Genomic DNA, 15,932 nt, shown 5'->3' on the forward strand with positions numbered 1-15,932 from the left:
TGTAAATTAAAACCACAGTGAGATACCACTTCACCCCAGTCATAATGGCCATTGTAAAAAAAGCAACAAGCAACAAATGTTGGAGAGGGTGTGGAGAAAAGGGAACTCTAGTGCACTGTTGGTGGGATTGCCGACTTGTGCAACCTTTGTGCAAAACAGTATGGAATTTCCTCAGAAAACTAAAAATGGAAATGCCTTTTGACCCGGCAATTCCACTGCTAGGGTTATATCCTAAGAACCCTGAAACACCAATCCAAAAGAATCTATGCACCCCAATGTTCATAGCAGCACAATTTACAATAGCCAAGTGCTGGAAGCAACCCAAGTACCAATCGGTAAATAAATGGATCAAAAAAACTCTGGTATATTTACACAATGGCATTCTACGCAGCAGAAAGAATGAACTCCTATCTTTCACAACAGCTTGGATGGAACTGGAGAGCATTATGCTAAGTAAAATAAGCCAGGAGATGAAAGACAAATACCATATGATTTCACCATTAACAGGAACCTAATCAACAAAACAAACAAGTAAGCAAAGTAGAGCCAGAGACATTGAAATTGAGAACAGGCTGACAGTGATAAGAAAGGAGAGGAGAGGGAATAAAGGGGGAAACGGGTGAAGGGTTTACAGGAACAATTATAAAGGACATGTGGACAACAACAAGGGTGGGAGAAGAAAACTGTACTTGAAAAACAATTAAAAATTGTAAAAATAAATAAATAAATAAATAAATATATTTTTAAAAAGAAACGAAAACAGACAACTTCTTATTCCCTGGGGGGAGTTATTAATGTCAAAGGCTGTCCTAAGATCCAATCAGATGACTATTAATTAGTGTCCATTATATTTAGCGAAAAGAATTTGGTGGCCACAGTGAGCAGTTTTGGTAGAGGCAGAGCCCAGTGTCCACGGAATAGAAATAATAATGGTTTTAAAAAACCATTTCCCAAGAAGGTTGCCCGGGCCAAGCTGTGAAGTTGAGAATCAAATACCACTGTGTCTGTCCCTAGAGAAAAATGCTAAAAAGTTCACTCACGCCCTTCCACGGGGCAGTTACCAAAACAAGTGAGCATGCGCGAAATCACTGTGAGGCTAGGACAATCCAGCTTGTTTTAGGAAATGCAGTAGAAAAGCAGGGTCTTAGCATTTTGGAATTTAGAAACTGGTACAACGAATCACGCAAAAAAGAAAAAATAAATCAAAGGCAGCTCAATTGCATTTCTTGAAACAACTGTCTTGGAAGCTGAGGCATAGATCCCGGGAACCTGGGGACCACGGGTTGCAGATTCCCTCCGGGCAGAAAGAAAGGCAAAGCCAGCAGCATTGGCCAAGGAGCTCGAGCCACCGCGCACTACCAATCAGAGAGCAGATTGGGGGGGGGGGGGGAATGGGCGGTGGAACCTGCGCATGCGTCCCACTTGCAGCGGGGGCTCGCGCGGCCTTCGGCCAGTTTGTGAACTGCTCTGAGTCGGTACTGTTGACCCGCGCCTGGTCTGCAGCATTTCCCAGGTAGTGCTCCCTCCTGCTTGGCCTCGCGATGCCGGTGGACATCGGCCAGTGGTCCGGGCCCTTGAGCCTGCAGGAAGTGGAAGAGCGGCCGCAGCACCCGCTGCAGGTCAAGTACACCGGGGTGGAAATTGATGAGCTGGGCAAAGTGCTGACGCCCACCCAGGTACACTAGGGCTGGGTGGGGGTGGGGGGCTGCAGGCCATCGGGCCAGCGACTGGGCGGAGGTGGGGCGGACATTACAGTCCACGTGCGCCCGATCCACTGAGGAAGTGGGGTCCCGGGGCCCATGCTGCGGGCCCAGAGTAACGCAGGGAATTCTGTACCTGGGGGCAGGGCGCGGCCTGCGGGAGTAATTAATCCACTTTCCCAGGACTTCTAGGCCGGGGCAGGGTTCTAGGCCTGGAAAAACAGCCAGGCTCGCAGGAGTGAGAGCAGGAACTAGGCAGGGGACCATGCCCAGGAACAAGTTGGCTTTGGTAGCCCGCATGTCCCCGGAGATTCCCCTCTGGCCTCGGGATTTTAGGCCTCATTTTGGGGAGAAAACGCCCCACCCGAGGACATATGACGCGTTATGTAACCGGTGGTTATCAGTGCCCAGCAAGGACTCCTTTGTTTTAGCCGTCAGGGACGTGGTGCTGACTTACGCAGCTGGTCGGCTCCAGGGCTGCGGGCCTTGGCCTCTGACTCGGGTGGTGGAGGCGGGACCAGGTCCTGGAGGCTGACAGTGGAGAAACCAGAGTGCCTGACACCGTTGTGACTTCTTGGTCAGGAAGCTCCGCGACAGTGGTGTCAATACAACTGCTATTGGTGACACTTTTATTGTTTTGGTGTCAATATGAAGTGCCCATTTCTCAGTCTCCCTTTCTCCATTTCCACTGTCCACGTCTGGCCTTCTTGTTTTCTGTGCACTTCTAAGTGTCCAGTTAATTACGATTTCACTTTAGCAGGCCCCAGGTGACCTCCTGGTCACCAGATCTGGAGACCCTGTCATTCCAGATCTTGTAAGGTTATTGTTAAGAGGGCTCAGTCAGCACTAGGGTTAAAGTCCTGACCCCAACTCTTTCTGGCAATAACATGCTAGGATACCAAGCTTATAGTATTGCTGTTGGGATGAAAATAAATAATGTCAAGAGTGTACTGAACTTGAGTGACTGGCTCTTAGTTGCATAAATACACTTTAGCTTTTATTAATAATCTACTCTGTTGGGAACCTGAGCCTTGGTTTCTTTAGCGTTTTTTTGGCTTTTTAACTCAACTGGTTCCTTCTTGCAGGTTAAGAACCGGCCCACCAGTATTGCATGGGATGGCCTTAATGCAAGTAAACTCTATACCTTGGTCTTGACAGACCCGGATGCTCCGAGCCGAAAGGACCCCAAATATAGGTAAGTTGGAGGAAGTTGGGGAACTGCAGGTCATCCAGATGGGAGCTGGTGCTTCTTGCACTGGGTCAGTCTTCCCCTGGACGTGCTGTGCTGGTAGACTTGGTTTGGGACGTTCACATGCATGCTTAAGCCTGAGTACACATTTCTGGTCTCTCTGCTCCGCAGAGCAGGAGCCTAGAAACTATTGTTGAGAGCCAGATCCGCCTGAGGCCTGTTTCTGTACAGCCCCAGGAACTGAGAATAGTTTTTACATTTTTTAAAGAATTGGGCGGGGGGGATGGAAAGAAGCATATTTTGTGACATCTGAAAATTAAATGAAGTTCAAATTTCATTGCCCACGAAACAAGGGTTGCTGGGCCGCAGCCGTGGTAGCTTGTGTACGTCTGGTCTCCAACTGCGTTTGCGCTCCAGCCAGGGAGTTGAGGTTTCTTTAGCATTTTTTTTGACTTTTTAATTCATCTGAGCTTTGGTTTCTTTAGCGTTTTTTTGGATGGCCAAGCCAAACGCATTTACCGTCTGGCCTTTCACAGAAAGTTTGCTGGCCCCTGCTCTAGTCCATCTCAGAGGGAGGGGGGTGCTGGGTCCTCCCTTCTGCAGACACCTGAGGTCTGCGCGACCGAGAAAGCGAACTGTCTACTTCATCGCTGTATCCTGGCACGGAACGCGGGCCTCGTGCCCCTTTGCTGGCGGTGCAGTGAGTGTGCGCTGACTCCCTGTGGTGTTGACCGGCCTGTGTTCTCCCACAGGGAATGGCACCACTTCCTGGTGGTCAACATGAAGGGCAACGACATCGGCAGTGGTACAGTGCTCTCCGACTATGTGGGCTCTGGGCCTCCTAAGGGCACAGGTCAGTAAAGGCTGCTTTTGGGGGGCGGCGGGAGGGGAGCCTGGGTACACATTAGGATTGGCCTGATGTGCTGCAAATTTTAGTCCGACTCTTAGAGCGCTATTGTATTTATGAGAGCCCTTACCCTGGTGGAGGTTTCAGGCAGTGAAGTTCACCTCCAAGGCAGTTGTCGGGAGGCTAGCACCTTGGGTTCTGGTTAGATGGACTCTTAGCGTTGCCTCTGAGCTCTTACGCCTTTAGTAAGCCAGGGAAGTCTGTGAGAAGACGTGTGCTTGAAATACCTTCCTAGAGAGGGGCTGCACGTGGCGTGAACACAGTTAAACTACCTAAGCTCCGTGTTCTGCCTTGGCCCTGTGGGATCGTTGAGCTTTTAGTTCCCATAAAAGCTCTCAGAAATGATCATGGTTTCCAAATTAATTATTAAAAATTTGCTTCTTTGTCTCTTTATAGCTTCCTTTTCTCTTGAAAAGCTAGTGTGGTGTCTTTCATACATATGGAAGACTTCGAGAACGATGTTGAAGACACACTCCCACGTTGTATTGTACTGTGTTATATATGTAGACCAAGTTAGATGAGTGCTGCCCAGGCTAATGGTGGGACAAGGAGGCAGTGGGTGGTGGAGCGTGGCAGTGTCCTAGCTTCTGTGCGCATTGTCCAGCCACGAGCTGGCCTGCAGAGGTACAAGAAGGTCCCTGAGGAGGACAGTTGGCCATAGACTCCTGTCTTATCTGTAGATCCCAGAAGCTTCGGATGGCTTCGGCCCTCTCATGCATTCATAAAGGACGGTAAAGGTACATCTTTCTCAGGGATCTATTAAGTTCTCTAGGGCAGTTATGAAATGAGGCGGTTTAATTATGGGAGTACACATTGGAGAATAAAGCAATTCTCTCAAGTAGGCGCTGCGTTCTCATTAACAAAAAAAGCCTCAGGAACTCACCTTTTTTTTTTTCTTTTCCTTTTCTTCATATTCTTTTAGTAAGGTGTAATTTACGTGCAATAAAACACAGGTTGTAAGGGTATAGACAGTGGATATTGGTGGACGCACACACCCTTTTAAGTTAACTTTTCCCAGCACTAACCATGTTCTGACACCTGACTCCGTAGACTGCTTTCGTATTCATGTAAAGGATACATGGTATGCATTTGTTTTTGGTGATTGGACATTTTCACTAGAGATAATGTCAGGGATTCATCTGTGTGTTGTTTGTATCAGGAATTCATTCTTCATTTCTAGTCGTACTCCATTGTGCAAATGTACCACAATTTGTGTAGCCATTTTCCTGTGAATGGACATTTGGGCCGTTTCCAGTGTTTGGATATTACGACTGAAGCTGCCGTACACATTCTTGTCGTTTTGTGGGCACAGGTTTTCATTTTTCTTGGGTAAATACCTAGGAGTCGAACGGTTGGGTCATAGAAATCACCCAAGAATTCTCCTAAGTGACGGGAAATTTTTATACTCATTAGCAGTATACGAAAGTTTCAGAAGATCCATCTGAGATTCATGTGGTTCCATATCAAACCTCATCCACGTTGTAGCATGTAACAGGATCTTTTTTAAGGCTGAAGAATACCTCATTGTGTGTGTATGCCACATTATGTTTACCCCGTGCATTTATCAATGGATGTTTGTGTTACTTCCACTTCTTCACCACTGCAGACAATGCTGCAGTAAACGTGGGTGTGCAGATGTCTCAATAGCTTAAAAACACGACTCATGGCACCTGTTGTGTCTAGTACCTAATGCTGCAGGGTTCATAGGGCACCTGCTGGCTCATTTTCAAACACTCTTTGCTACTTAGTTGAAGTGAGTTGGGCCATTTCTTCCAACCACGTCTCCTGTCTTCCAGGGAAGTAAGTTCTGGTGGTAGAAAGATAATGCTCCCCTTTAGCCTGTGCAGGTGTGATTGTGGTGGGATGCGTTGCACACCTGGTCGGTGATTGGCTGGTGCCCTTCATCCATTTCTCATAGTTTTTAGCACCTCCTGTGTGCCAGGCACTGGGTCAGGTAGGTTCTGGGGTGATAGGGTCAATGAGACAAAAACACTGGAGCTTTATGGGGCTCCCTCTCCAATGAGGCAATGAACTTAAAAAGCAAGGATTTTAGATAGGCATGTCACTGTGCCTGAAGGAGAAGGGGTGCTCTCGTGGGAGTGGTGGGAAACAACCAGTGATCAGCTCCTGTCGGAGACGGGCAGGAGTTGGAGTGCGGGGAGCGGTAGGAGGAGTGGGCAGGGGCCAAATCCTGCAGGTCCTTAGAGGCTGTGATGCAGGGGGTGGACTTTGTACTAATCGCAGTGGGGTGACACTGGATGATTTTCAGCAGGTGAGTGACCAGACTCCTTCTGGGTTCTCAGTGTCCTTATGAATGGGGTGGTCTGGGTCCCTCCAAATTGGCAAGGTTTCTGTGCAGATGGGTGATGTCTCTCTCAGATGCCTAGCCGTGTGTATATCTCCCCCCCTGCCTTTCCCCGCAGGCCTCCACCGCTACGTCTGGCTGGTTTACGAGCAGGACGGGCCGCTGAAGTGTGACGAGCCCGTTCTCAGCAACCGATCTGGAGACCACCGTGGCAAATTCAAGGTGGCATCTTTCCGCAAAAAGTACCACCTCAGGTCCCCAGTGGCCGGCACGTGCTACCAGGCGGAGTGGGACGACTACGTGCCCAAGCTCTATGAGCAGCTGTCGGGGAAGTAGGGGAACGCCGGGAGACAGGTATCACCCGGGGGCCCAAGCAGTGTTCTCAAGTCCAGTGATGCATGCAGATTTCTCCTCTTCCCGGTTCCCGTTCTCACAGGCGAGACCTGAGCAGGTAGTGGTGTAGGGTGACGTTTCCTTCTGCCTATCCTTTGTCGTGGTACCGGGTCACACAACCTGGTTTATGTTTTGATCAAATTTGGACTCCAGTTGGGGGGCTATTTTGGTACTATGAGGTGGTCATCAGATTGTTCATGTAAGAGCAGCCCAGAATTGAAAGGGGAAAAAGTTTTGGTAAGAAGAACAGGTCTACAGTAATAGGGCAGAGCACCACACAATCTTTAAGGGAGATTAAAAAAAAAAAAAAAAAGATTCCTTGTCTCTGCCATTGCGAGCCCAAATCCAGAATTGTGCGTGGTGGCATATCCTGAGATGTTTCCACAGCCCTGTCTCTCTCCAGGCAGCCAGGGGCTGGCGTGTCCGCTAACCCCCAGTGTATGCACACCTCGGGTTGGTTGGTAGGTGTCCATGTTCTGCTCCAGCTCAGTTAAAGATCAGTACTGGAAAGAGCAGCGGGGAGCCTCGCTTCCCTGTTGCGGCACAGCCGTCTGGGTGAGCGGCGGGGCTGCGGGAGGGGTTATCACAAATCCGCGAGTCTGTGCGTCTGTTAAACTGACCACTCTTTGTTGGTGTAACAAAAGCCGGTCTGGAGTTGCTGAATGTTGTGTTAATTCTTCTGTTTGCTTATAGTTGAATAAAAATAAAACACTGTGTGGACAAACCGAGCCTCCAGATATTTTGTCCTTTTGAATATGGAGTTTCATAAATGTGGAAAGTCAAGAGATGACCTCAGAGGGTGAATACCTCCTTTCCCGGACCAGCCGAGATGACCAGGACTTGATTTGGGGACCATACAGGGTCCGCACTTACACAGATGCCATTGAACCGTAGCAGGAACGACCATTCATTTCAGTAGGAGGGTTTTTAAAAATCATAAAACTTGAGCCAAGGCTTCTTGCCCAGAAAGCACCTTTGCTTTTTGTAAGAGGCCCCCCGGTGTAGCTGGGTGCAGACACTGTGACGGTCTGCTAGGAAACAGCCCATACCGCTCTCCGTTCTGACTCACAATCCACGTAGAATCAGTACCAGGGAGGGGGGATGTGGATGGGTCACCCACAATCGCCGATGCACCAAAAGGGAAGGAAAGCCCTGGAAGGTCTGATCACTGACCTGGTCTGTGGTGGAGACAGGAATCCTGAATCAGGGCTGGCAGGTGCGGGCCGAGGCTGGGCTGTGTCCCCCCTTGGGCTGCTCTACTCCTCTGAAACACTTGCAAATGGTGCCTCATGTAACCTCTGGGGGCAGATGAGGTAGAGAGTAATTTTTTTAACTGTAGGGTTATAAAATTCATTTTTAAAATATTTTATTCCTGGCTGGTGTAGCTCAGTGGATTGAGCATTGGCTTGTGAACCCAAGGGTTGCAGTTCGATCCCCGGTCAGGCACATGCCTGGGTTGCGGGCCTGGTCCCCAGTTGGGGGTGTGCAGGAGGCAGCCCGTCGATGTTTTTCTCCCTCTCTTCCCCCCACCTCAGTTCCCCTTTCTAAAAATAAAGTTTTTATTTTACAAAACAAAAGCTGTAAAGAAAACTTCCTCGTTGACCTTAAAAATAAATGTGAAAAGTAATGCACATGGTTAGACAAGGCAAACAGTATAGGAAGACAATGCTTTTCCCCTTTCGCATCCACAGTGACCAATTTTCTTTCAGAAGAAAATGTACATCCTGATACCAGTATACATTTATATATTTACCCTGAAAAATTACAGTCTTGCTCTGTCTTTCCCCAACTGTTGTACCTCCATGCCATTTATCTTCAGTTAACAGGTCAGCCCAGTTCATGTCATTTTGAATACTCTATTTTATGGGAGTTTTCATAATTAACCAATCCAATTCCCTACCGTGATTATAGTATTTCTTGTTATTTGCTGTTACCAACTGTGCTTCAACAGACTTTTTTGGTGTGTAAAATGTTTTTGCCAGTAATTTAGTGGAGTAAATTCATAGCATTGAAATAATCAGTTCAAAGAACACACACATTTTCAATGCTGATGCTGACAAGCCACCCTCCAGAAAGATCATTCGGATTATATTCCCAGCAATGGTATATCAGAGTAACTCTTGCTATACCCTTAGCAGTTTTCTCAAGCTTTACACAATTGACAATTTTATATTTATGTAAAATCATCCACTCTAAACTGTTTGAGACTTGTATCTTGCTCACCACAGTACTTTAGTTATAGTCTGAAGATGAATGAGGAATTGTAGCAATCTGTTTCCTTGTCTAAAACAGGTATAGACTCATAAAGGACTCTGGAAAAGGTCAACAACCCCACCGAGAAAGGTGAAGTGTATGCACAAAAAGTTCACATAAAAGGAATAATACTCATGGAAAGATATACCAGTAACCTTAGAAACGATGGGATACCATGTTTCACCTATTAAATTGGAAGTAAAAATGACCTCGCCCAAGGGCACGTCAGTAGGAAGCATGCGCTGCAGGTTCAGAATAATTTTATTTACGTATTTTTAGAGGGGAAGGGAAGGAGAAAGAGGGAGAGAAACATCACTGTGAGGGGGAAACATTGATCTGCTGCCTCCAAAAAAACCCAACCCAGGGACTGAACCCAAAACGCAGACACGTGCCCTGACCGGGAATCAGACTGGCAGCCTTTTGCTTTGTGGGATGACGCCCAGCCAACCGAGCCATCCTGGTTGGGGCTGTATGTGTAGTTTTTTATGTAGTGTTTATCTCCTCTGTTAGGCTGGACCCTGCACAAATGCAAGGACAACTAATCTCTGCCTTTTAATCGACTGTTTATAGAGACCGTTACTATTTAGTGCAGTTAAATACTGGTGAGATTTAGGTTTACCATTTTATTCCGTTTTCTGTTTGCCCCTCTCTTTCTCGATACCTCTGTCCTTCCTTTTCTACCTTCTTTTGGGTTATTTGAATACCTTAATTCACCAGATATTTGATTATTATCTCTTTTGGTTTTCTTTTTCAGTAGTTGGAGTTACAACACACATGACTAATTGTTCAGCCTGCTTACAATAAAAATCGTACCACTTCACGTAAAACGCAGAAGCTTGAAAACTGTGGGTTCTTTTTTTTTTTTTTTTTTAAGATTTTATTTATTTATTTTTAGAGAGGGAAGGGAGTGGGGGGGAGAGAGAGAGAGAGAGAGATATCAATGTGCGGTTGCTGGGGGTTATGGTCTGCAACCCAGGAATGTACCCTTGCTGGGAATTGAACCTGGGACACTTTGGTTCCCAGCCCGTGCTCAATCCACTGAGCTACGCCAGCCAGGAGACAAAACTATGGGTTCTTGAACCCCAACCTTTATGCTACAGCTGGCATAGGGGTTACATTTACATGCGTTGAAACCCTTACCAGACAGGGTTACAATTTTTGCTTTCAACAATATATACGTATTTCAAAATAGTTCAAAGAATACTTTGAACTATTCAGAGAAGAGTAGTTGAACAAAGGGGAAATTCTTTTACATTTATCTAGATATTTACCATTTGCTGCTCTTCATTCCCAGAAATCCAAGTTTTCTGCTGGTATCATCTCCCTTCAGCATGAAGAATTCCTGCAGCATTTCCCGTAGAGTGAGTCTAGTCTGCTGGGAGTGGACTCTCAATGTTTCTTCACCTCAGAATGGTTTTATTTCACCCTCACTCCTCTGTCTGGGTTGCTTTCCCACAATGCACCTGCTTTTACTCTTCAGTGTCCTCAGCTTGTCTAGTTTTTAAATCGTATTCGGCATGAAAGATTTACACTGCTCTGCCAGACTGGAACAATAAAAATGTACTTTTTTATATATTATTCATGTCTATGGCAACATGTATTATGAAATTAGAATCGGAGGGTCATGTGGAGTTCTTACAGGGGCCTGTTTTCAATTGCCCAGGAATGCCCTTTTCCAACTGATAGGTAAACACATAATTACAGGTGACGGTAGATGCAAGAAATAAACTTGGATTCCGTTAGACAGCACTGAGCATTCTCTGCCACCCTCGTGACTGACTGTTGCAGCTCCTCCGAACTCCTGCAGCGCCAGTCCTTGCCTGGTCCCAGCTCACCTGAGCCCACTGCTGGTTAGCCTAGTCTGCTGCTACTTCGCTTCTGTTCCAGTAGAGATCCAAATCAGTGACCCCATCCATCTTATTTACTACTATACCCCCAGGTACACAGTAGGTGCTTAATAAATACTTCTTGAATAAATGTATGCTGGTCTGGCAATTCTAATCCCCTTTCCTTACTTTTTCCATTATCTAGAGCACTTATTACCATGTAAGATCATTTATTTATTATAATGACTATGTTTTACCAGTTTCCTGCCCCCCCCCCCCCCCCCCCCCCAATGTAAGCTCCGTTAGAGCAAGGATCTGTATCTGAGATACACTGATGTATCTCAGGCATCTGGCCTGGCACCTGACTTACATGGTACTCAGTAAATACTCATTGAGTGAATCCTTGCAAATGAAAGGTCAGCAGCCCTTAGTAATATGTATGACAAACCTGTAACAATTCTTTCCTTTCCACGTCGGGGAGTTCGGTGTGTGCTGGGGTTCTAGGACACTGGCTGGCTGCTGCTGCCCCAGCACCACCTGCATACCTGTTCTCTTGCTGCCATTCTGGTCTTGGTCTATTCTCACTGCCTCCTCGTGCAGGTACTAGAAGTTGGAAGAGTCTGTCCCAGGTGTTCAGAGCGGGGATGCATGCTCCTTCCTTCTGATCTTTCTTCTGGTAACTCTGCCTTGGACACACCACTGACAAACTTGTAGAGAGGGAAATTTCATAAAGATCAGCGCCTGTCAGCCTTGGCTGGCGTAGTTCAGTGGATTGAGCATGGGCTGCGAACCAAAGTGTCACAGGTTCGATTCCCAGTCAGGGTACATACCTGGGTTGCAGGCCATGACCCCCAGCAACCGCACATTGATGTTTCTCTCTCTTTCTCCCCCTCCCTTTCCCTCTCTAAAAATAAATAAATAAAATCTTAAAAATAAGATCAGCGCCTGTCTTCTCAGACATAAGGCCTTTTCACAAGCTAGCTAGACACTTCTCACTACAGAGAAGCGGATGCAAGCCTTCAAGAAGTTGTTCTGTCCTGAAGACGTAATGCCCTGAATGGCAGTAACTATGCCCAGGAGTGTCTGAAATCAGACAGGTTTGGATTCGGTCTCCACCACCACCGCTTACCCTGGTCTGCGCTCACTTCCTCACCTGTAAAATCCTTAGTGTGGTGTCCCATCACACGGGAGGCATAAGCATGAAATACAGGTTACCTATTTGTCATGGGTAATTGAGTCTTCTTTCTAGCCCTTTGCAACATTATTTTCTGTTGTACCCAACAGAAACTTCAGTGAATTCAGCTGTTTAGGAAACCAGGTGATAACTTTACGGATGGGGTTAACTCACGGTAAATAAGTCATTTTGTAGTTTTTGAGTCTACCTCTCTTTTCTAGTCTATGGCAGTGAATGTGACTGGCCACATGTCTGTGATGACTGAATGCCTTGGAGGACACAAGAGTGACCTTTGGGTCCTCCCGCTCAAGTTTAACTTTCAATGTCCAGGACTTACTTAGAATGCTAAGATGACATCTTACTGAGATTGTCTTCAACCCAAAGCCACATCCTAGAAGTTTAAATATTTTACCACCTCAATGATATGCACATAAGACTATTCTAATGGAAGTAGAATGTGGGGGGTGGGGGGGTCTCTTTCAGTGGGATCACTTCAAATATTTGGCTGTAACTTCTTCGTAGCCTGCCTTTGAGGGTGCCCAGCTCCTCTCCTGCAATAGGCACTTCTAAGCCCAACTGGCACATTGGCGTGTGTGTGTACATGCGTGTGCATGCATGTGTTCCTTTTTCTATTCTTAAGGGCAAAAAGGTGCCGCTGACCACTTCAAACAGTGCAACACTGTCTTCAATCCCGTGGGAAAACTTGGAAGGCACGGCTTTACCTGGAGATCGCGAATGGCTCTTCCGGAAGCGGCCGGCACTACGGAGAGGAGTTTCTGGAGGTGGCTCTCCGCCTGAATCAGGAGCCGGCAAACCTAGAAGGGAAACTTCCTGCTACAATAACACAGCAAGGCGATGTGATGAACACTTTTATTTACAAATATAATTAAAAGCTCTGACAGTTATCATGCTCTTCCTTGGAACCTGAAAAATGTTTTGTTTTTTTTTAAAGTGCATGCAAAAGAAGTAAAGCCTTTTTTTTTTCATCATTTTTTATTGTAAGAAAATACACAGTTTGAAAGTGTGAATAATGCAATATTTATGACCAAGATATGGGACTTAGGGAAGGGAAGGGAAATAAAGAAAAAGATCAAGATGATCTGATTGAGAGACAGTGTTGAACTCCAGATACTGAACTGGAAAAGGAGGGGGGGTGGGGAGGAAGAGGAGGAGGAAGTAAAAAAATTTGATCAGAGAAACAGTTAAAATACAATATGAAAATAAGTAATACCTCTCCTTAAATTCCTTCTATACACAAAATACACGATTTGCCAAAGCCCAATTTGTGCTACTGGGATTCTGTGAGCTCCTTAAGTGTATTCACATCCTCTGCAACAGCAGAAAATGATTATGATACAATCAGAATATGCTGAAGACAAGTTAAACTCTTGCCAGCAGGTTCTTAAAAATCACAAGATCTCTTCACCCCACCCACCCCCCCATCCCCAAAAAAGTAATAATATGTCACCACTGCTATGTACATCACAATTAGTTTCTGTAAAATGTATCAAATTTTCAATCTTTAATAAAACTTTGTTTTTTTTTTAATTCCTGATGAATAAATACCAAAAAAATAAAATAAAATAAAATAATGCAGCAGCTAGTTAAGGTGTAAGGCTGCGGATATTGTGTCTCTCTCCCCCTTGGCATTTATTATTATTATTATTATTTTTTTGCTTTGCTTTCACAGATCGGTGGTAATGAGTGATTGCTTAAAGCAACGTACGTCCACTTTTTTTGTTGTTGTTGGTTTATTGGTTTTGTTAAAACTGTCTCCAAGTTTTCACCGAAACGTTTTGTATCACATCAATACTGTGACGTGTACTATGCGTAGAAGAGGTGGCCGGGTTCTGGCCAGCACTGAAAGTTGACACGGGGGGAGGAAGGGGCCCCTGATGGAGTAAGAATAAACAGGCACTAGTCCGACACGATGTCAGTAAGAGTAAGAGAGAGAGAGAGTGAGAGCAACGCCCGTTAAAATGGGGAATGTGGTTTTGCAGGGTCGGAATTTTTTTCTGTTTTATTATTATTTTTTTTTGTAAATGGCAAAAAAATTTAATCTCATCTATAGTCCTCCTTAGGAAAATCTAATGTAACCAAATTCCCAAATCCCATTCTGAGGCTCTCCATGTCAAAAGTTTCAATCTCTCGCTCTTGCCTTTCCAATAGATTCTTTATTCTCTCGCTGCGTTCCTTCTGAAGGGCAGCCAGCTCTTCTTCAATCTGAAATAAACACAGTGAGCAGATCTTAGTGGAGAGGATCTCCCGACAGGTACCCACGTGCACGCATGTGCACATACATGTGCACACAGACACGAACACAGGAGCTCAGGTAAACCAGACGGGCGGGCGGGGAGGGTCCTGTGACGAATGTCTCGTATCTAACCCATTATGTTTAAAACTTGCTCATGAGAATAAACGTGTCCGGGGCTCACTGGGGCTAGCACTGCCATTCCAGCAAGCCGAGCAGCTGGGCTGATCTAGGTCAGTGTCCCGTCTCAGCAGGAGATGGCTCAGGAGAAGGTAAAATACACCGAAGCACAATTAGATTGTGCCGCGATCCCACAGAGAGCCAGCTACATGCCCCTTGGGTCATTAGCAATTTAGTTCTAGAACAGGAGCTGGGGCAACAGTCTCTTACGTTGGTATCAGGGAACTACCGGAGGAAAGCACAAATAACTGGTTAAGCAAATAAATGCTTAACAGCTTCGAGGTGCTTTATGAAATCTTTTCTACTTCATATTCCTCGGCAATATTTAAAGCGATGAATATTTCAATTCCGATAACATTTATTATGCATGGCAATATCAACCTCTCTTCATTTCAATTTTTAAAAAGAGCCCTGCTGGTGATTTCTTTTCGTTTAGAAGTAGCTAAAAATAAAAGCCAAATCTGCACTTGGCTTCCTCATGCCATTTAGCAGCCATGCTATCAGCTTGTAGGTGCCTCTCACACGTCATATCAACGACCCGGCAAGCCATGCATTTCTCTGGCTGTGAAGGTGGGGAGTTTCCCAGCAGAGGCAGAGAAAGAGCTTCGGCGGCCCTGGGATCAGACTTGTGCCCGTAACCTAACCGCCTGCAGAATGGAGATTACTCCCGCCTCTCAGATGCGAGGAGCGTAAAAAGCAGGTAGTGAGTGAGCAGCGCCTGCTTTAACCTCCAGGCACACAGGCAGGGCTGCGCAGACGCAGACGGCGGGGGGTTCCCCAGGCCGCGTCCCGCCCTCCACCCAGCGGCACAGGCCCCGGGGGACTCGCCCCGCCCGTACCTTCTGCTCAAGATGTGCTCTGCGCAGAGACACCCTCTGCTCTAGCTTCTGGAGCTCACGTTCGTGCTGTGCCTCTGTTTGCATCTTGATTTTGCTCTGATAGGCGTTGAGCAGCTCCATTTCCTGCTGGAGCTGTAGCCTCAAGGCCTGGCATTCTGCTTCTTGAGCCTCATCTAGCCGTAACTGCGGGCACAGAAGACACACGCTGTAATTCACTCCCAGCTCGCGGCACTCGGGGGCTACTGGAAGGCGGTTCGGCGTTTGGGTTACAACAGGTTCCCTCAGAAGAGGGTGCCCTGGGCACCTCCAGACTTAGGAATCAAAAAGAGACAGTACACTCTGCCCGACGGGCTGCACACTTCTAAAAACATGTTCTTAAAACATTCTTTCCTAAAAAAAAACATTCTTAAGAAAAACCGTACTAGCAGGAGTCAGGAATGCTACCCACTCCAGTGATTAAACCGGGGACTCTGGACACAGACTCTTGAACCTGAACTCTAGCTCCACCATTCACTTAGCTGTGTCATCTTGGCGAGTTACTTAACCTCTCCCAGTCTCATTTTTTTCTTTTTCCCCCATCTCAGGAAAGTAAGTCTAAACCACAAGTGTCTAAGATTAGTGGGAGGATTAAATACAATAATTCATATAAAATCCTAGGCATCGTTCTTGATGTATACCAAGTGTTCAGTAAATAGTAGCTGTTATCGTCATTTTGGTTTTCACTAATCATTTCCATATTTAGATGTCTTTAACCACAAATCCATAATACACTTAGATATCCTTAGCTCTAAAAGAAAGAAAATGAGCCAATCTCCTAAAACTTGAGGGACTCACCACAGCACTGTTACATTCCTAGCAAGTAGTGTCCACCCCTGTGTTCGGCTACATGTTATCCCGCTGGCCAATCTAACACTC

General features: G+C 46.2%; 2 protein-coding genes across 3 annotated transcripts in view; one reads left to right on the forward strand and one right to left on the reverse strand.

Moving 5' to 3' along the window:
- Positions 1–1,382: 1,382 nt before the first annotated feature.
- On the forward strand, positions 1,383–7,218 carry PEBP1 (phosphatidylethanolamine binding protein 1). Its single transcript, XM_028527663.2, has 4 exons — positions 1,383–1,676; positions 2,786–2,895; positions 3,642–3,742; positions 6,220–7,218. Exons 1-4 carry the CDS (start codon positions 1,542–1,544, stop codon positions 6,435–6,437), a joined length of 564 nt encoding a protein of 187 aa, XP_028383464.1. The 5' UTR covers positions 1,383–1,541; the 3' UTR covers positions 6,438–7,218.
- Positions 7,219–12,603: 5,385 nt separating this feature from the next.
- The window catches only part of TAOK3 (TAO kinase 3), a 138,271-nt gene continuing 134,942 nt past the window's right edge, over positions 12,604–15,932 (reverse strand). For both annotated transcript variants that reach the window (XM_036014140.1, XM_036014139.1), the window contains exons 20-21: positions 15,018–15,200; positions 12,604–13,970 (exon numbers count right to left, since the gene is read on the reverse strand). In XM_036014140.1, the coding sequence (XP_035870033.1) occupies positions 13,809–13,970; positions 15,018–15,200 (345 nt within the window). In that variant the 3' untranslated portion in view covers positions 12,604–13,808. The remainder of the gene's footprint in view (positions 13,971–15,017; positions 15,201–15,932) is intronic.

This window comes from Phyllostomus discolor, chromosome 13 (genome assembly GCF_004126475.2).
Source record: "Phyllostomus discolor isolate MPI-MPIP mPhyDis1 chromosome 13, mPhyDis1.pri.v3, whole genome shotgun sequence".
Lineage (NCBI taxonomy): Eukaryota > Metazoa > Chordata > Mammalia > Chiroptera > Phyllostomidae > Phyllostomus > Phyllostomus discolor.

Excerpts from the sequence above, each read along its gene's own strand:
- PEBP1 (XM_028527663.2), top strand. The coding sequence starts at position 1,542 with ATGCCGGTGGACATCGGCCAGTGGTCCGGGCCCTTGAGCCTGCAGGAA. Across the intron at positions 1,677-2,785 it reads AAGTGCTGACGCCCACCCAG|GTTAAGAACCGGCCCACCAG; the intron begins GTACACTAGGGC and ends TCCTTCTTGCAG. Across the intron at positions 2,896-3,641 it reads CGAAAGGACCCCAAATATAG|GGAATGGCACCACTTCCTGG; the intron begins GTAAGTTGGAGG and ends GTTCTCCCACAG.